The following is a 24,748-nucleotide window of genomic DNA, read 5'->3' on the forward strand; positions in this document are numbered from 1 at the left end:
TTTGTTTTTAGCATACTGTCACTTAGCACTTAGAAATCTTTGGAGAGTACAAAAAGTGTGTTGTTTTTTTTTTTTGTTTTGCTTTTTTTTTTTCCCATCACATATTGTTTGCTAACTTAATGCTGCAGGTCCTGAACCAATCTGTCCCCTGAATGTTGCTGGGGCCGTGTTCATACAACTGACATTTTTGCAGGTTCACCTGAAGAAAGTTTCACTGCCTTGAGAGGTTATACATAGGCCCTTATCATCCACTTTTTCCAAAATGTACCCGCAGAACAGGTGCAGTGCAATGAACAACACTGCAAAGAGCCAATCATTGTTGGTCAGGTAGTGATTTGGCTCTTAGATCTTTTTGACCTTAGAGTTACCAGTAAATACTTTACTTGTGTTTTTTCATTGATAAATCACATCTACATTGAGCTAAATTTAAACCACCAATTTATTTCATGTAGGGGTAATCCACATAAGCCTAAATAGTGGTCATCTCTTTCTCAGGAACCACACATTATTCTTTGTCTTACTTATCTTTCCTTTGCCCTTGAGATGAGGGTGGAAGACTTCACCGATGATAATTTAGGGAACACTGGAGAAGCAAACAACCACAATAATTTGATATTTGTAGGGTGATAATATAATCTTCTATGACTGAAACCAGTTATAAACTCTCATCATTAGCAGTCGGTCCAGAGCCGTTTCAGCCATAAAGATTTGCACTGTACTACAAATACCAAGAGGTATTTAGTTAATAATTGGATTATGTTGCCCTTATACGTGGATTGAATCTAGAAGTCTGTGTTCAAAATAAAGGAAGACTTCTGCAGGAATTATATATTCAGTATCTTACATGTGATAAAGTTTTACATCTGTCAAATGGTCTCACATCAGGAGATCAGCATTAATTAGACATTACATAGACAATAGGCAGAAGAGAGCAATGAATTGACTGTAAAATATGAAAGGTGAACTTGATCTTATGTTTGCACTGTCTTTGCAGTGTTAATTCCTCCTTACATCTCATTTTAACCATTACTAGTGAAGTATCAGAGAACTGAACGATGGAACCTGGGATAAAAGCCGGGGTTATAGGTCTGTGAAGCAACAGCGATTAAGAGATGTGATTCATATCAGTAAAATTTTTGATAGTGTAATGTACTGCAAATACAGAAATGTGTGGTGGAATACACATGCTTTGGGAGTCAAAAATATGAAGTCTCTTTCTGCTTTCTTCTGATGAGGTAGAATTTTTCTGTCATCTCCATAACATTGGTGTTGCTAGATTTTCTGTGTTTTGTATTTATAGCTAACACTAATAGTATAGGTAGTTTCTAGACTGGGTTTAAAGGAAAAAAAGGAAAAAGGCAGTGAAAAATGTACTTCAATTTTTTATCTGACAAAATGTTCATTTGTCTTTCTAAAAACATACTTAATTGCTCACACAGGAAAATAATTGCACATCTTGTGAACCTTTTAGTTCTAACACTGGCATATTCTTACTTTAATTATTCTTCATTCGTTTAAAAAAAAAAATGCAGTTTGCCTTTTAAAGTTTTACTTCATCCTTTAGGAAGTGACTGTTCCTGTGTAGGTTTTTTTGCTAGTTTCATTTTTAAAAATACGCAAAATTTCTTATCTTTCTAAATTATGTAGTTGCTGCTTTTTCTTTCTGGGTTTTTTTTTCCTCTTCCATGAGGAGAAATCACCACCAGGAATTGTTTATTTAATATTTTCCTGTGTGTTTTCAAGTACTGTAAGTTACAGCATTTAAACATGAAGATGAGCTGTAAGCAAAAGAATACTGAAGTAAATTTAAACCTGGCCAGCTGGCAAAGAAGAAAACCCAGTGAGTTAATCTGGTGCTGATTCCTCAACAAAGTGTTTACTGTGGATGTGGAGGTACTTTATGTGTGTATATTATTGAGTCAAAGTGCAAATCACTTCATCATCCTTATTTCTCCTACTTTTTTGTCATCTGCTGTGTCTTTTATATCTTCAATATAATTAAAAGATCAGAAGTTCATTATGCTTAAATTTCTCATAAATGAAGGCAATGTTACAGAATCTTCACAGGTACTACAGCATCCTCACAGGAAGATGTAATTCTATGTAGGAATCCATACAGAACTGTATCATTCCTAGACTGTATGCTGGTGCAGTACAGTCACTTTCGGGCTCTCTAAATGAACAATTAAACACCATGGTGTCATGACAGTTTTCCCATCTATATACACATTACTGTGCCGTTGAAGAGAAAAAAACCAACAAAGGAGATTATCCTTGCTAAGACCTATTAATGATCAGCCATAAATGAGTGTCATAATTTTTTCTTAGGACAGTGTTAATACCACATCATTTGACAGGTTATAGTGTATCATTTATTTTTATTTTTATGCAGGAGCCTCATGTTCTATTTCAGTGGGAGAAAACTGAGGGGTGGGATATCGATGCTGCTGTATTAAAGCCATAACAGCAGTAAATTCTTTTGAATACAGAATTTTTTGCTAGATTTTGTTGCAAAATGAAGTCTACAAAATTAAGTGGTTTATTACTTGAGGCATACAAGTAATGATTTAATTTTATTCCTCTTAGGCATATCAGACATATGTTGCAGGTTGTGTGAGCCTCAATAGGAGAAATAGGCATTGAACCGTAGTCTCTTAACTCCTGTTTTGCTGGGAGTGAGGCACAGGACTGCTTAGTCCCTTGTGGCTTCTTCTATTATTTTCAGTGAAGTTTGTCTGATTATAAAGTTCACGTGTGTGCATTTCAGTTGTGTAATTCTGACAGCTTGACTTCCACAGGCAGTTGTGTAATTTAGACAGCTTAACTTCCATAGGCACTGTCATAACATCTGTCAGAGAAAGAGACCAAAATTAAGTATTAGGTGTCCAGGTAATCAAGATTCTTCAGAATCAGGGTTTTACTTGTGAAATTGAGCTAATTTTTGAGGATAACAAAGTGCAGCAGGCTTTCCTTCTGAGGCAAGGTTATGATTTCTAGTGTCTGTATGTTTTAATATATGATCCTAGTGGAAAAGGAGAGGAAAAGAGCCTAAGAAATTTGATTAATGGAAGTAGCTTAGAAAAAGCTAAGTATGAGGATTGATCTCAGAGCTCTTAGGCTGGAAAAAACGTCCCATTAATTTTAGTGGGAGTTTTGACTGCACAAGGACTTTCAAGATCAAGTGCTTTCTTGTTCATTAAAGGATAGAAGGTAATTAGAAATAAAGCACAGAAAAGATTTTATATAGTAGTGCTTTTGTCAGCTGAAAAAAATCCATATTATTGTAGAAGTTTTAGGCTAATCTTTCTCCTTTTCTTGCATAAAATGATGATACAGTAGGTTGTTTTCATTATTCTTAGAGGTCTCTGCTTCTATCTGTTCATTTTATTGGGAAAAAGTGATTGGCAAGTTTTTTCTGTTATCTTCCTTGTTGTTGGATCACAATCTCGTCTTTGATGCTGACTCTGTCATTTCCCTCTTCCATCCAAACTGTTTAGTTCAAGATATTCCCATAACATTTTTGTTTGTAAATGCGGGATGATAAATGAAATAAAAAGTAAGTGTGCATTTTGGTTCAAAGATTTTGCTGATGTCAGCTCATGAAATAGAGAAACAGTTAGGAAGAAAAAGATAAAACTGCACTAAGTTTTACTGAAACAAATCTAACATGTTTTATAATACCTTAAGTTATGTTGACTTTTTAACACCTTTTAGGGTAGCCATATATTCTTAAGACCTTGTGAATCCAGCCTTATATTTTAAATGTATGGCAGTCATGAGCCATTGCAGGAATCATGAATTTAGTCTGTCAGCTGATGGGAGTACTTTCTACACTGACCTCAGGGACAAGGGACTCATCTCCTGTTAGAACTTCATTCTTGGTAATAGTTAAAAAGTAAGATTTATTTTACTCTTTTTTTACAACTACTTTTTTCCTCTCCTCTAAAAGGTATCAAAACCTTTTTTCCTTCAGCCTCAAGCTGTAATTTATTTGTATGAAGAGTATGGTCCAAGTTTAATTGTGGTTGGAATTGCCACTGGAAGACTGAGAGCAGGGATTGCTTTCTATACAGCTTTCCATAAGGTGCTGGTGCACACAAAGAAGCTGTAAAAAAGGATGGGGATATTGTGAATCTGTTGCTTTTCTGGTTCTCTTTTCTATCCCTGCAATATGTAATGATCTTAACCATTCCTGAAAGCATGGGAAAGTGAGAGAGACATATTTCACTTCTGATGTAGCTGTAGCCTGTTTTCTTTTGTAGAAAAAAAGCATTGTATTTTGTGATGACATGAATTTGTCTTTTCAATCTGTAAATTGTTATGTGAATGAAATTTTATTCCTACTCATTCCTGTTTTATTTTGATGGTCTACCTAAGCTTTCAGCTAGCTAGGGATATAGGAGAAACATTCATTGTTTGTGATAGAAATTTGTCTTGTAATTCCTTTCCAATTATTTTCAGGAAGCTACTTATTAATTTCTGCAAAGGTGACATTTCTGTAAAGGTGACTTTCTAACAAGTAGGGAGGTGTTAGGTAATATGAGTATGCTTTCAAGGACTCATCTCTTTATCAAAGTGGATAAAACTGGTCAATATATATTCTAAAAGAGAGCTTGGTCCACAGCGACCTTTAAACTTGTTTAATTCCATTGTCTTTGGGTAAATTGCTCTTCATTTTTACTCATGAAAGTAAGGAAAACAATCATATGTAAAACATTACAGAATATACAGGCAGATTTTAGAATGGGGCATTCCTGGTGGCTTTACCTCATTGTCAAACTCTCCCTGTTGATCTCCATGGATTACTTAATTGCCTTTTCAGGCAGAGTGTAAGACTGAGTAGCATTTCTGCTTGTGTAAGACCAAATAACATTTCTGGTTGTGTAAAGTACTTTAATTTGGAGGTTTGTGGGTTGGGTTGTTTTGTGGGGTTTTTTCCCCCAGTTAAAATTTTAGATGACAAAAAGGGACTTCCTGAATATAGTTGGAAATGTGACTTCAGATATGAGAGGAGAATACTTTTGGTAGATAAAATTCTTAAGATGACTTTCTGCTTTCAAGGGGATTTCTTTGAAAAGCTTTCAGAACTGTGATACAATTCTCCAAGAACACAGAACCTTTTTGAGATATCCAAGGTACCTGTTGGGAGTACTTTGGAAGAGACATGTGTTTTCCATTGCAAGTAAAAGTACTATTTGATGTAAAGTGTTCTGAGGATTTTGCTCACTATAGTGTGGTAAAAGAGTGGATAAACCATTCTGTACAGAATACTAATGTTCTTTCTGAATATGGGGCACAGAGTGCTTGTTTGCAATTTGGGCATATTACTCTGCAGAGAATGGATTTGAAATTGTCCGACTTTCCGAAAACATTACTCTTAATGTAATGTTCTCTCTCTGGGAAGCTTTTTTTTTTCTCAAATAAAATAGAACAGTGCAAAGACCTGGTGCTGTGTTGATTGCCGACTTTCTGACTGTCCTTCAAAATGCATGTGTTGTTTTGGCTTAGATAATTCAGAACTATCGTGGTAGTTTTCTGTTGTTGAATTAAATAAGAACATCAGTTCCTCTCAGAACAGGCAGATTTGAAGGTTCTGCAAACTTAGTAACCTACTGAACTTTCCCTCCACTGTTCTCTTACAGTCATATACACACAGTCTTTATGACTCTAGTCCTCAGAGACGTGATATTTTGGGGTGTGTGTGTATTATACTCAGGAGGGAACCTGAAGCAGTTCATAGTGCTATTTATATTCAGCAGTTAGTAACAGGGCATGAACATCCATTACTGCTCACACATTAAACACAGCTTTAACTGCAGTTTCAAAGATCTGCTGTTTTTGCTTTTTCAAGTATCAAGGCTGATTAATAATATCTTAATAAAAAGCTTAATAGTGCATTAAACTAAAAAAAAGGAGAAAAGTTTCTTATTATGAGATAACTTGGTAGTTCACTAAACAGAACAATAAAAACCCATCTGAAAATCTGTTAACTGACTAGAGCGAAATGTTCAACAATCAGCTTTCAGAAACCACAATGATGTTTGATGTAGCATTTTAAATGTTTACCACTCATATATTTGGTAACACTAGACTATGGCCTCTGAAGTTTGTGAACCCTCAGAAAAAGTTATTTATCTCTCTTCAGTAGAAATTTACTCACATTTTGCTTTCTACAGTACCAATATTGGGCCATTTGGGGAGGTGGGTGATCTGAAGATCTGTAGAAAGAATGACACATCTTTTTTATTTAAATATTATTGCTTTTTAGGCACTGAATTTTGGAGATATGCCGAAGTACTTGTGGGAGATTTGGGTACCTGACAAACCATGGGTGGTAAGATATCAGATCCACTGCAATAAATAAAATAAGCATTTAATTTTAAGACAGGTATTTTTGGGCCCTGCTGTCACTGAATTCAATGGACCAAACTCCTGAAGGATCGTAAGAAGTGCAGTACTGAAAATGTATGCAAGTGTGTTCCCATTCTTTTCAATATTGGTCACACTGGTGCAAAGTTGAAGTAATGCCTGTAGTGAACTAGAGCTGTGACGGGGGAAGAGAGAATTTTTCAGCTGAAGTTTATAATAAGGCCGTTTCTCTTATCTTTACTCAGACAAGTGAGTGGTTAGTTACTGCCTCTCAGAGCAATTAATGGCTCACTGCTGGACCTACTGAACAGTACCCTTCTCCAGACATCCTCTTGAAAGTCTTGTTTGACACTTCCTTCTGGACTCCAACCCAGTAAGCCAGGGAAAATAACAACCTCCTTTTGAGCACTATGTGGACTTTTCAGAAAATGAGTCTGGCAGATGCTGTCTGTCCTCCACTATCAGAGTCAAGAATCAGAGAAGGACCAGAGTTCAATGCTTTGATTTCTAAAGCCCTGCATTAAAGAAGAGTCATGGTCTGTTCAGATATGTACTTTTTTTTTTTTTTTTCCCAGAAATGCAGTCTAATCTGTCAGTTTCCAGACTGGATTTTTGTGCTAAATAAAGGACTGTAGAATCTGTCCACTATATGTATTTTTTAGGAGAGTGTCTTCAAAACTAATACCAGAAAAATCCATGTAGAAGATCAGAATTTTCTAGTGTTTTAGAAGTTGAAAGCAATAAATGCAATTTAAATGTAGATGCATCTTATTATATATTTAATTACATTTGTTCAACTATTTAAACAATAAATTTACAGTACAATTTATTTCCTTTGCAATATAGGCCACATTCCCCAAAATTAAACATTTTTTGGCACTTCCTTTAATCTACATCAGAAGAAAATTTCCTGGAAACTGAAGTTTCCTGTATGAGATTATAAATTTAAAACTACATTTCTAACTACCTATTGCATGTTTGAATATTTAACCTAAATAGTAGGATACGTTAGCTTCAGTGTAGTGTTCAGAGATCAGGTAATTGTTTTAATTTTTTTAGTGTTAAATATTCTGAATAAACTTTGCTGAATCTCTATTAGTGTAGTATAAAATTGGTCTAGATTAAAACCCCCTAGATATCTATCTGTCCCCTTTCTAATGATAGAGAATACAGTGATTATAAATTAATTGATTACCACAAGAATTTTGAATGAAATTTTCAGTAAAACAATGGCATTAGACACAGTTGAAGCAAATTAATTTAAAGTGAACAGAGTAATAAGTGGAATTCCCCGTTGAACTAGATGGTCATTTTAGGTCCTTTCCAGTTGAAATATTTTATTCCATTCTATTTATTGCCCAACACTGGAAATCTATGTGTCTATAGCTATTTATAAGTTCTTTTTTACAGGAATGGTTGGGGATCACTGAGGTGGATTCAGGAAATGGAACACCCTGTGAGACTAAACATGCACACATGTTCTTAGCTCAGCTTTGGTATATCTCCTTTTGCATTGGTCCTGAGTACAGTGTTTTAGCAGAAGCTGTCAAGCCCAATATTTTATGTAATTTTATATTAATTTTAAAATAAAGAGCTGTATTGTATTAATTTATTTAAATCTAAGGGCAATATATATGTAATGCTTCATGTTCAAGTCAATTTTTGAGGGAAAAGTATATTATTCTACACATCACACCAGCTTGTAAAAGATGGTTTCCTAAGAGCTACAGATGTTAGGGAAATGTATTTCAGGAAGGTAGATGTTAATTATCAGAAAGTAAGTACTAAAGTAACTAAACAGGAAGAAAGTTCTAAGCTTGTAAGCTGATTTCTGGAACAGTTTATGTAACTCTCTCAGCCTTTCCCTAAGAACTGTCTTTGTCAGACAATTGTTTTTCAGCTAGGTTCAATACTTCAAGAGATTTTTAAAAATGAATGAAATATTTCTCACTCTTGTTCTAGGTTTTAAAAAAATGGAAAAAAGGTATTCTGTTTCCTAGCTGATATCGGACATGGAAAACCTTTAGTTTTTTGTTTTGTTTTGTTTTTGATAGCTGACAACAATAGCCTGCCTAATCTGTTTAATTAAGGCTTCTTTTCTGTGCCTGTGAATGCTAGGCTTTGAAAAAATCCTCCAAGCTGTTACTTATGTAAAGCACTTTAGGTGTTCTAATATGTTTTTTATCATTTTAATATTGATAGATGCTCACAATCTGAGAAGATCTAAGTAATGCTGATGATCTCTAGAGTGAATGAGGAATGCACATTTTTCAGTGCATTATTGAGTATGAATAAGTTGTCTTTTATTCTTGCTTTTTTAAAAAACAGCTGAATACCTGTGAGTACTTTGCATATCTAAATAGCAATTATACAGCCTCTTTCAAAAGGATTCTTGGAAAAGCAAATCTCCATTAACATTGTATCTAATAGAATAAAAAAGCCTTAAAACAAGTTTCAGAACTAATGGATTTTCTATTTCTTGAAGTTTAATTTCAGTCATTTCAGCCTTTAATATTTGTGGTAAATGGTCCTAAATACTAGATGCTGAAATGCTTAGATAAGTGTCTCATGTAGGTGATAAGTTGAAGTGCAGACAGCACGATTTTGTGGGGGAACTGGGCTGGGATGGGATGGATGAAGGAATGGAGACACAGCACCCAGTGATGAATAATCTAAAATGCATTTAGGATGTGGGAGAGATGAGTGCACGTGGATAACACTTTGTCTTTTAATAAGGCAACAGGCACACAGTCACACATGCACAGACACACACCAGTTAAAGCTGCATTTCCTTCAGCCCAATTCAAACCAGCATGCAGTGCAACAGGACACACACTCCACCTGCACATCCTGGCTGGCCCTAGCTGTCAACTGGACTCTTGTGTGTGTGGTTAAGGCTTAATCTTTTGTGGGATGCTGGGTGCCCATGGATGTGTTCACTCATGAAGAGTTAGTGTCTTAACTGTCTGTGGCGTTATGAATCATACTGTCGGTGTAAGCCACTATAAACCAAGCCAGTGAGCCTGCAGCTTCACTTGTCATGTGTGCTCAGGCCATTGTCCTTGATATCATCCACATGTAAGGCCAACTAACAGTTTTCATAGAGGTTATTATCACTCTGTTCTCCCAACCCGAATCTGTTACAATGTGTGAAGTCAGCAACAATTATGTAACAGAGTTCCTCTACTGCAGCTTTGTCTTGCATCTCATGCTATGTTAATTTTATTATTTGCAGATGGGCAGCTGTAGTCGTAGCTCCATTTATCAAAGCTTTGCTTTTGGGTAGATTCTTGTCTTGTGTCATGTGATCAAAACAATCCTTTCTAGGAATATAATGACACTTTGGCATTGACAATGTTAGCATCTGTTCCTTGGGGGTGGAAATACTGCTTCTCACCCCAATGCATTAATACACAAATCTGGAAGTATGCTTGTATAGGAAGAAGAAAACAAAAAGTAAAAACAACAAAAAACAAACAAAAAACCCAAAAAACCAAAACCAAAAAACAAAAAGCACACACAGAAGGAAGATTTGTGGAGGATATGAGCACGAGTCTTGTGACTGAGGTTGACCTAAATTAACAGAATCTTTCTTTGAGAGAGGAAAGAGATGCAGACTCTAGGATATTGGCTAAGTTTAAAGGAAAGAATCCAAGACTATTCAAATATCTCACTTGATAATGTACCACATATTGATTTCTACACAATAGATTGTGGAAGAATACCTTTTTCTCATGAAAAAAATAACCAAAACCCCACAAAAACAAAACAAGAAAACCGAAAAAACCAGAAACAACAAACAAACAAACAAAAAAAAAAACAGAAAAACCCCAGACTTTTTCTGTGCTGCTCAAGCTAGATGACAATAACAATTTCATTCAGGATTCTGAGAAATTTAATGTTAATTTTAATGTTTGGAGTCTGTGTATACAGATATTGTTATTTATCTTGGCAGAAGTTTTCACAGTTTTTATTGTGTTCCGGTCATAACTTTTAATGCATATTAACTGGTAAAGAATGTACCTTAAATTGGATGTAATTCAAGAATGTTGGACAAACAACAATCTTCTTTGTAATTAGATTTTATTATGTCTTTGTTTTCAAAGTAAGCTTCTTTGCAGTTTAGAATTTTCATTAAAATTGCTTGGGAAACATCTAAATGCATCTAAATAGATGCTGGTCAATGAGGCAGTGCTCTTCTGTCTCAAACATGAAGTGAAAATGAATTTATCTGTTTTTATAAAAATCAGGTTTATATAAAAATAAATATCAACATATATATCTTGACTTCAGTTCTTTCCCTAATTGCTAACATGCAATGTACGATTCTCATTTTTGATTCACCCCATTGGTGTCTGCACCTCCCCTTAGGGATCCAAGCTGTTTTCCACTCCTGCAGTAATTGAAATCAAACTTGTTGCAGTCTGTAATTGATGGTGAATCTAACAATCTAATGTTTTATATGAGACAGATGCACAGCAGAAGCACACGAAGCAGCATATGGAAAACAAGTGCCCTACTGGGGTAAAGATAGATCCGTTCCTATTTTGTTAAACAATATTCCAATACTTTGATCAAATAGTTCACCTACATTTTAGTAAATTAAGAGATATGTGTAGAACATTTGGAGTATATGTGCTGTATTAATAGAAATGGTTAGACTTCATCTTTCAGTCCTCATGAAGAACTGTACGTACAGACTCTGGAAGATTTTGCTTTACCTGCTCTTTTCTCTTGAGCTGTTAAAGAAAAGTATTCTAGTTTCTGTCTCACTGTTGTCATGACAGGTCTAATGGCTCATAAGGGAACGCAGATCTATATCTTCTCTCTCACTCTTGTTTTGGCTACTAGTGCAAATCATAATCTTGTATAAGGAATGTGTCTTTTTGTCTCTGGGTGAAGCTATTTGCTAAGAATCTGACATTGAAAGCAGGATGTTGCTGTCTATCAGTAATAGACATGTTCCTGTTTTTCTTTCTCTCTTTAGTCATATAATCCTTCCATTCGTAGTGAATAAAATAACAAGATATTTCTAAGTATTATCCTATATCTCCCTTTCTCTCTCGTATATAATGGAAAAGAGATCCAGTCATGAATGTTATATTAAAAAACACCTAAATATTTTAAAACATGTGGGGTTTCTTTGGTTTTTTTTTTTTTTTTTTTTTTCTTTTCTCTCCCTGTTGGACATCTACTCTAGTTTCTATACTAGGAGGGTTATATAGTTTTAATAGCATTCTTCTATCTCTAGCTTCTCTTCAAGACACAACATACTGTAATTAAATATAGAACTAAAAAGATGTTGTAGGTTAATAATAACAGTGTTTGCTGATAGATTTGAGATATTTTGAGGCATATTTTCTCAGCAGAAATAGTCGCCTTTGTGGATTGCCTCATATCTGGTTTTGAAATGAGCCTCACATGTTCCTTCCAGTACTGCTGATAACAAGCTGTTATCAGCACATCTGAGTCAAGCAGACTAAAGCTTTGAGCTATTGCATCTGTAACTAAGATTGAAGACCTAGCTTAAGTCAAAAATTGCACTTATTTTGTGATGCTTCTGACCCTAAGGATGTTGTCCTGTGTAAAGTTTAGCAGGATTGCTCCTGGGGTAGCAAAATTCCTTTAGGTATATCTAAATAAATATTAGCTTTCTGGTGAATACTTATAAAGAGATTTGGAGAAAAGCTAGTTATTCTGTAACTCCTCAGATAATACCTGGTTTCTCAGGGATCTGAGAAAAAATAGAGGAGGAATTAACTTCTTTTTCTCTGTTCACAATCACAGTGGAGATTATTCTCATTAAATATTTATCCATCATGGAGGAGGAAGAGAGTTGAGTAATCAAACAGTTGGTGTTAATTTAAATGTCAAACCACAATTAGAAAAAACATCCTTGCAATCAAATTTTATTGTGGTTTCCCAATCTGTGCTTTGAAAATATCCTTCACTCAAGGGTTTCCACTCTGAAGGAAGAGAGGAAAGTCCCATATGGATTTGACTCAAATTTCCTGAACTTTTCCCTCTTTTTGAAAATTACATAAACTTTCTGTGACTCAGTAATCCCTTCACAAGGTTAACTTGAGGCCATTAGTTATTTCTTGCAAATTGATTTTCCTCCAACTTCATCAGCCCCTATTCTGAAAGGATTCTATGTTCTCTATTACTGCATTTGAGGTACCTGTTAACAATTTATCCAGCTTGTCAAGCTTTCTCTGAATAGGAGCACAGACTTCCAGCATGCAGACCACTTTCCACCATTGTGTTATCTGCAAACATGCAGAGGATGTCCTCTGCCTCATGATCCAGATTATTAATGAAACCATCAGCTGCAAAGGCATCATTAGCCCCATTAACCACCCCTATAAACAAAATGCCATTGGAACCATTTGAACCTGGCAGTCCAAGCAATCTTTCCAGGTACCTGGTAATCCACCCACTCAAAACACATTTTCACCAGTTTATTACTGTGGCTAAAATAAATAAATAAATATATAAAAAAGAAAACCAAACAAACCATAACTAAGATCAAGGAGAGCCTTTTTCACCAAGGCAATGATCTCATCACAGAAGACAGTGAGGTTGACTTGTCCTTGGTAAATGAATGTAGAATCTCCCCCTACTCTGTGTGTCTGGGTGTAGTTTCCAGGAGGGGCTTTTTTGAATAGTGAGCCTAGGCTGACTGACCCTCTCAGGTTCCTCCAATAATTGTCCTCCTTTTTCTCAGAAGTGGGCAAATTTTTCTGTCATCAGAAGCCTACCCTAATAACCCAGGCATTTGTAAGACCATAAGCAGTGGCTGATGTCCCATACACTTAATTGGTTTGTGCCTCAGTCTTCTACTGTGTATAATTCTTGAGTCTCCCAGACCCTGTCACAGGCTCAGAGGAGCTGGGAGGTTTGAACAGTCATTACCACTAGAAACTGAAGAAGGCATCTGTTACCTCAGTTTTACCATGTTCTTTGCCACAAGGTTTCCTACTGTTTGAGTGACAGGCCCACATATCCCTTTGTCCTCGTTCTGCTGATAGCATAACCTCCTTTTTATGCATTGCAGTCCTCAGTAGTGTGAACTCTAAGGCAGTATTGGCTTTTGTAATTCAGCTGAGCACCATCATGATTTCTCTGTTATCTGCACTGACCTTATGCTGTGCCTGTTAGACTTCCTGGGCCTCGCACTGGACTTTTCCTGTGCTTTGAAGAAGTTGTCACTGATGATCAGTCGGCTCTCCTGAGCATCTTTACCCTTCAGGGCAGCCCCACTAGACCCCACCAAGCAGATTCCTAACAAGTTTAAATCTACTTTTCTAAAGTCTAGGTTTGAAATTTATTTTTTTTAGTAATAATTTTAACTCTGTGTATTCCAATCAGTTTATCAGCCACCAGTACACTTTTAAATAAAGCCAATCCTTGATGCTGGTCAGGAGTCTCTTCAAATTTTAGTTCTCCACCATTTTGCCCTTTCAGAAGATATTGGAAGTTTTTTTGTCTCCTCTGAGAACCACCCTTGTGATTGTGAGGCTTCCCCAAATTTTATAAAGGATACTTTATAGAGATTTCCTCTTCTTGATCAATCAGTCTTTAGCAGACACTCGTCACTGCAGCCTGATCTTGAGGCATCAGCTCCATCAGTTAATCACCCGCTCCAGTGCAAGTCCCCATGAATTCAAACTGTCTGTGTCCATAAAATGCAGCCTTTCCTTCTCACTTGTCCTATGGCATCTCTATGGACTCCCTGTGATTATATTCAACTCCATATGCATTTGTGTACAGGCACTTGAGGTGAGCCCCTGAGCTGCACTGTGTTAAAAGAGCATGATCCCCGTGTGTTATGCTTGTGCCTGACACGTTTCCACTTTCTCTGGTCTCTCCTTTAAGTCTCAGATCACTTGCTCACCATCTCTAGATGTCTGAAATACTTTTTACTAGATTAGCAAGCTTCTCTGCAAGCCTCTTTTAGAGGCTGAGTCTTGGCCCACTTTATTAAATGTATCATGCCACAAATATTTGGCATATATGTTTACATATATGTATGTATGCATAATATCAGAGATATTAGACACATAACACGTATGTATACTTAATATCATAGATACAGAATATCTATACACATATTGTGTCTATCCATCCTTAAATACTGTATGAAAGTTCAGAAAGAGAACAGACACTTTGTGTATATTGTTCTGCCTTTGTGCACAGCAGGGGAAAGAGGAGAATATAAGAAACTTCCTAAAGTACTGAATAATTATCTTTTTGATTTGGAGTATTGCCTTCAGCTTTTTATCTCCTACATGACTTACTGGCAGTATTTTCTTTCAATCTGATTTTTCAAATGGTACAATGTGTTTTTGGTTTTTTGAACATCATTGAAATGAGAAACAGAAAACAGTCATACATATGCCTGGCTAATTTGATGGTTATGATTTATTCTTCTTTGCAAAGAAAGTGTTGAAATGTTTTGGAAAGACTGGTCTTGCATAGGATTTCAAAACACAGGAGTTAAATAGATTCAATATTCATATTCTTTTCTTTTAGAACTATAATAATAAATAAAATAAATTTAAAAGATCATCAGCATGTAGTATTCTAAACATATTTGACATGTAGAACTGAATTCTGAAATCAAAAAAGACATTTTTACATACTCCCACAGATTTATTTTCTTTAAAAGATGTTTTTCTTGGTGGAAAAAAGAAAAAAAAAATACATATTTGAATATTTTAAGGAAGATATATCTATTATTTTATATTACTAAGATGTCTGTCTTTTCTTGGTTTTGTAAGTGGGGTGCAACAGAGGTTATCTAAGTGGGTATTTCTGATATTAATATGAGAAGTCCCTTGGACATTCCTGGGTTTATACCATTCTGTATGTTATTTTGTTTTCTTAAACCAATAATTACCATTGTAGTTGGGATAGATGAGGAAGTATTCATGAGAACAGATCTTCACAAGTTTGCTTCACCTGTCCCATGCCTAATAAACTTAAATTGCCTTCCATGCTGAAGGAAATTTTTTCAGTTGCATTTTTCCTTGGAGGAGAGAATTAATAAGAACATTATATTCCAGAATTCAAAGACATTATGACCTAGTGTTAAATGCAAAGGTGAAGTAGCATAAAAATAGAAAATGATTCATGATGTTAATAATTTTAATATTTTTGTGGGGGGTATGAAGGGACATCAACTTTGATTGAAGATTATGTTTCAGATTTTTTTTTCCTGTTGACATTCACCTGAGATGATGTTTCTTCAATTCTTCTAAATATTGACTGTATTAGAGACTATGCAACATGCTTTATAGTGTGTTAAATGTTAGCACACCCTGTGATTTGGCAATGGATTGAAGTGTTAGGACTTCGTTGCCTGAAACTGGAGTTTAAATATCTACATTGTGGATACTTTGCGTGTCTGAGACTAGAGTTGCAACACAGCCTTCATGAGCATACTGGTTTTCTTTTGTTTGGGTTTTTTATGCTGTTTATTTTGCCTTGTTGGGCTTTTTTGGGGGGTTTTCTTTTGTGTGGTTTGGGTGTTTGGTTGCTGTTTGTTTTTTTTTCCAAATCTTATAGAATAATTTATTAAAGAAGCTTGGGAAAACTCTGCTTACAGAGGCTGAAGTGGTGTATAGATGCCTAGAGTTTTTGTCCATTTTTTTTATGCCATGTGACATCAGATTATGTCCTCAGCAAGACCTGTAAAAAACATCCCACATAGTTGTCATTGCGGGCAGAATTTGATAAGTTTTCAAATGCAGAAACTGAATAAGGACATGAAATGTCAGTATAGACTAGCAGGAGTGTTTTGTGAGGATACACAGAGGTGATACAGAAAATGTAATTCAACACCATCTTTGTCAATGATTGAAGTAGCACAGATAAGGATAACTTTATCCTGATTAAAGTCAGCAGACGTTTGCCATTGACCTTCATAATGCTTCTGGATTTTACCCACTCTGTGTGACTAAACTGGAAGCTGGCCAACTAGGTGCTAGTGGTTCTTCTCATCAGTAGAAATTTAGTCCATTTTGGGTAAAACCTTTGTTACTCTTCCTGTCATCAGAGTGAGATACATTGACAATACTTATGACCTTTAAAAAGTTTTCCTCATTTGAGATAATTCACCTGATTTGAGCAGAGAGGGATAAAACATTTGTAGTGAATTTAATAGCCTCTGAAGACTAAAAATATGAATAAGAAAGAGGTTTCTTTTTTTTTTTTCCTATGCAATATGTATCAGATTAATTGTTTCTGGTTTAGGATTAATGAGGCTTCTTAGACAGGGATAAAGTGGATAAGCAGTCACTGATCTTTGTAGGAAAGAAATGGAAAGTATTTTATTCTAAAATGTTTCAACAGTGCTGAGTCTTTGGAATCAATTTTCTGGGTTTAATACAGTGCTGTTTCGAGCTGTCATATTTCTAATATATTGCGGCACTGTAAACTCTCACATCCTGGACCTTCCTTTAGAGGATTGGGTATATATGCCTGGGTACATGAATGTAGCAATCAGGAAATAGCACAAAGTGAAATGGCTGTTACTGCATGTTTTTCAGCTTTGCAATGTATTGCAGATCAAAGGGATTTATTACAAGAGAGGGTTGTTGATTTTGGTTTGGAGTGGTTTTTTTTTTTTTTTTTTTTTGTTTTTCTTTGTTTTCTACTTAGATGATCTTCACTGTGCTTTTTTTTTCACTATACCCTTCCATTGTCAGAAACATTAATATCTACCCCTCCCTCACTAAATAATTCCTTAACATATAGGAAAAGAAATAATTGCATTTTTTTCATACTCTTTCTGTTTCTCCTCTTCCCAAAATCCAACCTGACCTCTGCCAACTTCTGTTAGGTTCAGAATCAGAGGCTTTAGAAAGATGAAAGCTGCCAAGTGTATTGGCTAGAATTTCATTTGTACACTTTTCAATTTATAGAACCGTCCCTCAGCCTCAGTTTTTAATTTGGTGCTTTAGATGAAATCCTGTTTGGGGAAATCAATGAGAAGTTAACCAAAGCCTAGGCAGCTGCAGTAGTTAGAAGTCGACAGCTTTGATTGCATGCCAAACTGACATCTAGGTTTAGTTTTTCTGTTTTACTTCTCATTCTCCAACCTTTTGCCACATCACATGACATTATCCTATCAAGCTTTGATACTGGTAGGGGAGAATTTGTGTGCCGAACAGAGCATTGCTCCTTACCTTATACTGCAATTTTACAGTGACAGAAATATCAAACTAAAGAAAATATATAGCAGAAATAGATATTTAACACAATTTCTGACAGTGTTACAGCTGCTATGTCTGTTGATCTGATGCCCTTCACTGCTGATGATTTAAACCAGGCTATTGATTCAATCATATCATTGGTTGAAGGAAAAAGGCCAAGGATGAATTTATACAACACAAAAGGATACATACAAAATATATTATTCATACTCACCTCATACAAAATTAGTGTGGGTCAGTTTACATTTTCCACAAGATTTCTTTACCTTTTTTCTGTTTTGAAACATTAAAATGTTCTTGACAAACTATTATGGCTGTTAAACTGAATGATAGCAGTGAAATTAGGACAGATAAAATAATATGATCTGAATTTCCCTCCCCCATCTTGTAATGTATTTAAACACCTAAACATACATTTAAATGTATGTATAGAATAAATATAAACGTACACAGTGCAGAAACTTCTGAGGAACACATTGAGTGCAGGTAGCGTGGGGTGCAGCTGCAGTGGGAGCTGCAGATTGAGGTCTGGTTGGGAACCCAAGGCAAGAGACCGTGAATTGCCCACCCTTTGCACAAGGAAGGGCAAGGGGACGTGTGGAGACAGCCAGGTGACCGGACACTCAGTGACACAGCAGGAACCAAGGACTCCAGACTTTGTCAAGCTTGATCAGTGAGGGGATGAAAGCCCAGCGGTTCCTTTGTTCAGGGTCCCTCCTGGGAGGCATCAGCTTTTGCTATTTCTGTGTTACTCCACTGTGAAAAAATGGTTTTATGGAATGAGACACCTGAGACTCTGCTGTGGGAAACCTGGGGTTGAGCCAGTGAGGAAACCTGGTCTGGCTGTGTGACTGGGGTGTGTGGGGAGTTAAAAGAGAGACCCATTGAGTGACTGTAGCTGAAAAGGGGCCTTGGTCCCAGCAGGGTCAGTCGGGGGTGGTGGGTGTGTGACTGAAGCAGTGCCTCCCGAACAGTTAAGCTGGGATGTTTCCTTAACAAAACCAAATAAAGACAGTTGTCAGCTACAGTTATTTACATATAGCTACGTGTGTGAGCTGTTATTATTATATATTATTACTTGTGTAATAGGTAGTATGCAAAGGTCAGTTAGCAAAGTGACTCGAGAAGCCAAGAGACTTGATAAAACAATAGATATTTTCTGTGAGCCTTATAGTGCCTACAACCATTTTGCCACATAAATCCAGCCTCCAAATGTCCATGGTACTGAAAACCAGGCTCTGTAAACAGTGTACAAAAGAACAGCTTTTAGTAGTACTACAGTGATGCAAAACAAAAGCTAGAGGGAAAAAGATTTGGAGACAATGATGCAGAGAGGTGAGAGTGATGGGTGCCTGCTTAGGCTCTTCTCTACTTCTGTGAGGTCACTCATTGCAGACATGGATTAGGAAGTGGGAAAAGCAACCAGCTTTTGATAATGCTGTTGTATTGCAGGTATGGGTAACACTGAAAGCTCTTCTGGGGAACCTCTTATGTCATGCTTTTATTCTATTCCAGTCGGCTAAATCTGTCCTGCTGAAAGTAGGTCTGAAGGAAGAGTAGGTGTTTGATCTTACTCTGAATAAAGTCAGTACAAAATTAGTTTTGACTTTAGCGGCACAAGTAATGTTCATAGAGAGAAACCATTTAAGCCCTTCCAGCACATTTAGAATATTTCCAATGTAAAACGGGAATTCACAAACTGAGAGCTTACAGTTTTTAACCTTAGCTTACTTTTTTGCTGGGCACTTGTTAGGCAAATGAAGGTTGCTTTGACATGCTATTATTCACTGTAAGGCTGGAGTTTAATAAAGAGTCAGGAGGAGTAAATTAGATCATCTTTCTGTATCTCTTACTGTACTTTAAATACTACCTCAATATTAATTCCAGAACATAAGGCCAGAGAATGATTTTCAAATGGTAGCTTATAAACTGCTAGTGACCTACTGTTTCAAAAATTATGCCAAGGCTAACTAAGGAAACCCCAAGAGGCTAAGTAAATTATATTAATATTAAAATTATTCATCGTTGTCTGTGATTACAGCTCCATATTGTTGTTAAAGAAGTTAACTGAAATCAAGTACAGTATCAGCAAGAAGTGTTTCTTTGAGTTTTGGAGTTGATTTTTTGGGTTTTTTCCTCACTAACATAAAAAAAAATCTCAAATTGATTCAGAGGATTCCTTTCCTCAATTTTCTTTGGGGTGTCTTTTTCAGCTATATGAGGTAATTTATTTTTTTAAATCACCATGCTATCTTCTATTTTTTTACTTTTTTATGACAGTAGAATTCATGTAGGCAGAAAGGTATTTATATTTATCAGAATAAGAAGTATATTAGATGAGAATTTGTCTTTTGTCTAAAGTTGGAAGTACACCTAAAAATCAAAACTGTAGGATAGCAAATTCCCAGACATAGACTGATGTTTAAACAGGTTATCATCTAAGTTGTAAATGTCAATTCAAGGGCAAAACTCCCAAATTAGTTTATAGGTTCGGTTTCAGAGAGTCTGTAAGTACCTAAGCTTTTTCAGTTAAGATAATACTTCTAATAATCTGTCAATGTGGATGCACAGGGGTACCACCCAAATTGACTGAACTACATATTCTTCTGTCAAACCAGTGATATCCAAATACATTTAGACACAAAGGGCTCATCCCTGTGAATGATCTTGAGAAGATACATCATCCAGCGGGGGGAATTTAGGAATGTATATCATGTGGTGACTGTGCTGAGTACAGTGTGAAGCACCAGCCAACACCTTTGTTTCTTGGAGGTGGACAGATGAAGAGCCAACCTGCAATAGAGGGCTCTGACACAGGTTGTGCAGCACTCTGTTGGGACAGAGCAGAGGCCTGTCCAGGGAGGAGCACCATCGTTGTGTGCATCCTTTTACTTTGCATGTGAAGAATTAACATATTGAGCATACTATATTAATTCAGTGAAATTGTACCGGAAAATAAACTGACATTACAGACATCTAGCGGCTTTCCTTGAAGCTAGTGTAGTTTCTATATGGCAGGGAACACAAGAGCTGAGAGAGCATTCAAATATAAGGAATCATGACTTAGTGGAATATTTTAGGTCAATCTGGTGCTCAATGTGTGTGAACTTATTTTTTTTTCTAGTTTCAGTTCCAGTACTGTTTGTGCAAAGATGATAATGCAAAAGCAGATTTGAAACATGGGCATAGAATCCAGGGCAAGAATTCAAACACATGTTTAAAAAAGAAAAGAAAAAGCTAAGCAAAAGAAAATAATATGTTTTGAGCAGAAATTAAACGAGAAATTCCGTTTTAAGTGGTAGTTTCACAGAGATGTTTAGCTCTAGATTGATAATATGATCAAGTCTTGAGAGACACATCTGCTGAGTGTATCCTATTGGCTAGCCATAGTTCTTTTCCCTCCATTCTGCCTGTCCCACCACACAGTTGCAAATTCCCTTCCAGGAAGCTCAATATATTGCAGAATTTAGATGTTCATCTTCTTCATAAAGTCTGTGTTGGGAGTGTGTACCTAAACACCCTTTATGGGTCTTTACAATGGTCTAACGTATATTTAGAAACAAAATTTTCATTTGTGAGATTACATATTTCTGTGTAATGCTACTTGAATATGTGGAAATATGGCACTAGGTTTTTGAACAAAACAAAACCAAAAGATGAGAAACACATTTTTTTTTTATTATTATTGTTAAAATAAGTGAGATATCTGCAATGAACAGACTCCAAACATTTAGTTCTTATGTAATAAGCACAGTGATTTTGAAATAAATTTGACAAGATAACAAATAATAATTATACAGGTTTCTTTATGTTTCTGTTGTAGTGACTGTGTTGAAACCTAGAACTGATTGAAAATTACAAAATGCATAATCTTGTCTCAAATTTTTTCCTACTACTGCAACATTCAGAAGGCCTGAAATCACTAGCTGCAGATTATATGCAACTTCCATGAGGTCAATGGCAATTTTTCACATCTTGTTTAATGAGACTTAGGATGCACAGCTGCAATTCTACAAGTATTTTTTAATACGTGATAGCTCACAATTCTTTCCCTTGGAACCAGCTTCTTCCTTATTCTGTTTTTACAGGTTATGCTGCATAATCCACAAAGACTCTGTTATCTTTGTTTCTGTGAGGAAAATATAAATTAGTTTATTGTGAAACCAAAATATAGCTCAGCACCCAACATGACATGAATTCTGCATTGCAAGCATTAGTGATGTTAGGTTTACAAATGCTGGCATAGTATGTTGAAAGATGGACTGCTGCCTGGCTCTCTGCAACAAGATATTGAACCCCAGAATGCTAGCATGAAATCCATGGAAGCTTTACCGTGATTTTGTAAAATGTCAAATTATGCCTGAAGAAAGATGGACAGCTGTAACTCATAAGCACAGTAGGAACAGATGAATTGCAAGGTCAAATCTCATTCTGGAATAGAGCATGAAGATTGATTTTTATTTCATTTTTAACTCCACCAGAAGATTAAAAAATAATGAAATTAGGTTTTCAAGCTATGAGTGTCCATAGAGTGGAAAGGTATAGATTTTTTTGTTTGTTTGTTTTTTTGTAGTTATACGAATGAAGATGACTTAGGAGAGTAAAATATTTGGGTGAAAATCTGTAATTTTGAACAAAGGGAATAAATAACCAATTTTCATGCAAGTTTTCATGTGCAAGATTTAAACTCATACTTCACTTGTACAAAATAAATTTACAGCAGATCTATCAACCTTACCTTCTTGAAGGAAAAAAATCTGTAAAAATTATATGAGCTACATAGGTGGTATCACAGAAAAAAAGCACATTAGATTTAACCCTTCAATGTAGGGTAGGTAATGAACTAAGTAAGTAGTCAGCATCAGAGAGTTCTGGAAGCTGATGAGCTTAATGAGATGATCTCCACTTAAGTCCCACAAAATACAATACTCTCACTGTCTTTTTGTTTGTTTTTGGCCACCCCTGCCACATAAAACGAATGAATTCAGGGGCTCAATTATTCCTTCATCCTTAGATTTCATTTCATGTATGCTGAATCTGTTTGATTCATTTGTTTGGGCCTTGGCATATGGATTAAGAGTAAGGTTCAAGGACATCTTTTCAATTCACTTGATCTCTCATCTGATCTTGGACCAAAAGCAATTAAAGGATTAAAGGTTTGAAATTGGAGGATGTCTGAGCATGGAAGAACATTGGGTGTGGTTTCAGGTTTTGTCCTCTTCTGTGGGGTTAATTTCTCACCCACTGCATTTTGGAAACTAAGATGGACTTCCTCTTCACTGCCTTTGTCATGCTTTTGTACATTAACCCCAGCTGGCAACTAAACCCCACCTGGGTCCTGACTCACTTTGCCTGTGGTGGGATAGAGAAAGGAATCAGAAGAGTAAATGTTAGAAAACTCATGGGTTGAGATAAAGACAGTTTAATGGGTAAAGCAAAAGATATGCAAGCAAAGGGGCAGGGAAGTGTTCAGCCATCTCCAGGAAAGCAGGATTCTATGATGCATGATGGTCATTTGTGAAGACAGTTGTCCTACAGACCCATTGAATCCATAGCTCTTCAATTTAGAGAGGAAGATGTTGTGGGGAACAATGTCAAAGGCCTTGCACAAGTACAGACAATGACATCCATATCTTTTCCTTTGTCCACTAATGTAGACACTCCATCACAGGAGGCCAGTAGGTTTGTTAGGCAGGACTTGCCCTTGGTGAAGTGACACTGGCTGTCCTGAATCACCTCCCTGTTCTCCATGTGCCTTAGCAGAGGTTTTAGGAGGGTCTGTTCTGTGACCTTCACTGGTGCAAAGGTCAGTCTGACAGGCTGGTTATTCTCAGGGTTCTCATTTCTAACCTTTGTAAATGTGGTTGTAGTTTCCCTTTCTCCCGGTACTTGGGACTTAGTCTGATTGCCATGACATTTCTAGTATCATGGAGTGTGGCTTGGCAACTTCATCAGTCAATTCCCTTAGGACTCTGGGATGCGTCTCATCATGTCCCATAGACTTCTGTGTGTTTGGGTTCCTCAGGAAGCTGACCTTTTAAGAGTCTTTGCTTTCCCAGTCCCTATCCTGCTTTACATTCACTTGAGTCAGGGGCAAGAGAGGTTGCCAGGACAGTGGGAAGAGAGGTTACCAGGAAGACTGAGGCAAAATGGCTGTCAAGTAGCTCAGCCTTCTCCTTGTCCATAGTTTCCAATATGCCAGTCGTGTTCATTGGTGGCATAAATGCTTCCTTTGATTCTTTTTCTGGCTGACATACCTGTAGAAGCCCTTGTTATTTTTTGCATCCCTTGCCAGTTTAGCTCCCGTTTTGCTTTCCATTCCCTTCCCTACATTGCTGGGCAACATCCTTTTAATTTTCCCAGGGTACTTATCCCTGCTTCCGCTGCCTGTGTCTGTGAAGTGTCTGTGGCATTGAATGGCAATTTGTTGAATGTCTCTTTGTTCTTTCTCACTGGTAAATGTCATCATATGTATTTTTATTTTTGTGGTTTGGCTAAATATAGCTTGCATTCACATGCTTGTAAGACAAATTCTTGTCTTACACCACGTCTAAATATTTTTTTCCGACTATGATTTTTGAAGTAATATTTGAACTAAGTTTCAAAGAAGTAGCTATACTTCTGAAACAGTTGTCATGCTGTCACTTCTTATATGATAGAGCAAACTTTCTGAAGTTACCTCTGTAGAGTATCTATATATCCTGGCTTTTCTGGCTGTGGATCAAGATCCCATTAACAAGAGTTCTGATCACTCTTGCTACATTTGGCAAAAATAAGGACATACCTCCTAAGGAAGATCTAAGCCATAAAGACCCTCAAAGATTAAAACAACTTCAATTACTCTTCCCACTGGTCCAGATTTAAGTGTAGTTTAATCCTTGTAACCACCTCCACTTAACAAGTGAGTCACACATTTTCTATCACATGAAAGCTGTGAATATTCTTAGAGTGTAGCTGAGCTTGAATCCAACATATAAATCTCGTGTAGATGGACAACAATATGACTAATTTTTTCTTCAAATTAATGCATAACATTTTTTGCATTATTTCAGGAGAAAGAAGGAGTTTTGTTTAGCAAAAATAAATTATTTGCTTTGGTATTTTTTCAGTGTAGAGGTATTTTTTTTAACATACTTATCATGAGTGTAATGTTATTTGAA

At 36.2% G+C, this 24,748-nt stretch overlaps 1 protein-coding gene across 5 annotated transcripts in view; it reads left to right on the plus strand.

The window, feature by feature from the left end:
* The window catches only part of PCDH9 (protocadherin 9), a 664,361-nt gene that overhangs the window by 287,388 nt on the left and 352,225 nt on the right, over positions 1-24,748 (plus strand). For 2 of the 5 annotated variants that reach the window (XM_058846551.1, XM_058846579.1), the window contains exon 5: positions 12,326-12,353. The exons of 2 other annotated variants lie outside the window; for them this stretch is intronic. In XM_058846551.1, coding sequence (XP_058702534.1) covers positions 12,326-12,353 — 28 coding nt within the window. Of the gene's footprint in view, positions 1-12,325; positions 12,354-16,947; positions 16,967-24,748 lie in introns of all 5 variants that reach the window. One more of the 5 variants, XM_058846569.1, reaches the window with a different exon arrangement.

Source organism: Poecile atricapillus, chromosome 1 (genome assembly GCF_030490865.1).
Source record: "Poecile atricapillus isolate bPoeAtr1 chromosome 1, bPoeAtr1.hap1, whole genome shotgun sequence".
Taxonomy (NCBI): Eukaryota; Metazoa; Chordata; class Aves; order Passeriformes; family Paridae; genus Poecile; species Poecile atricapillus.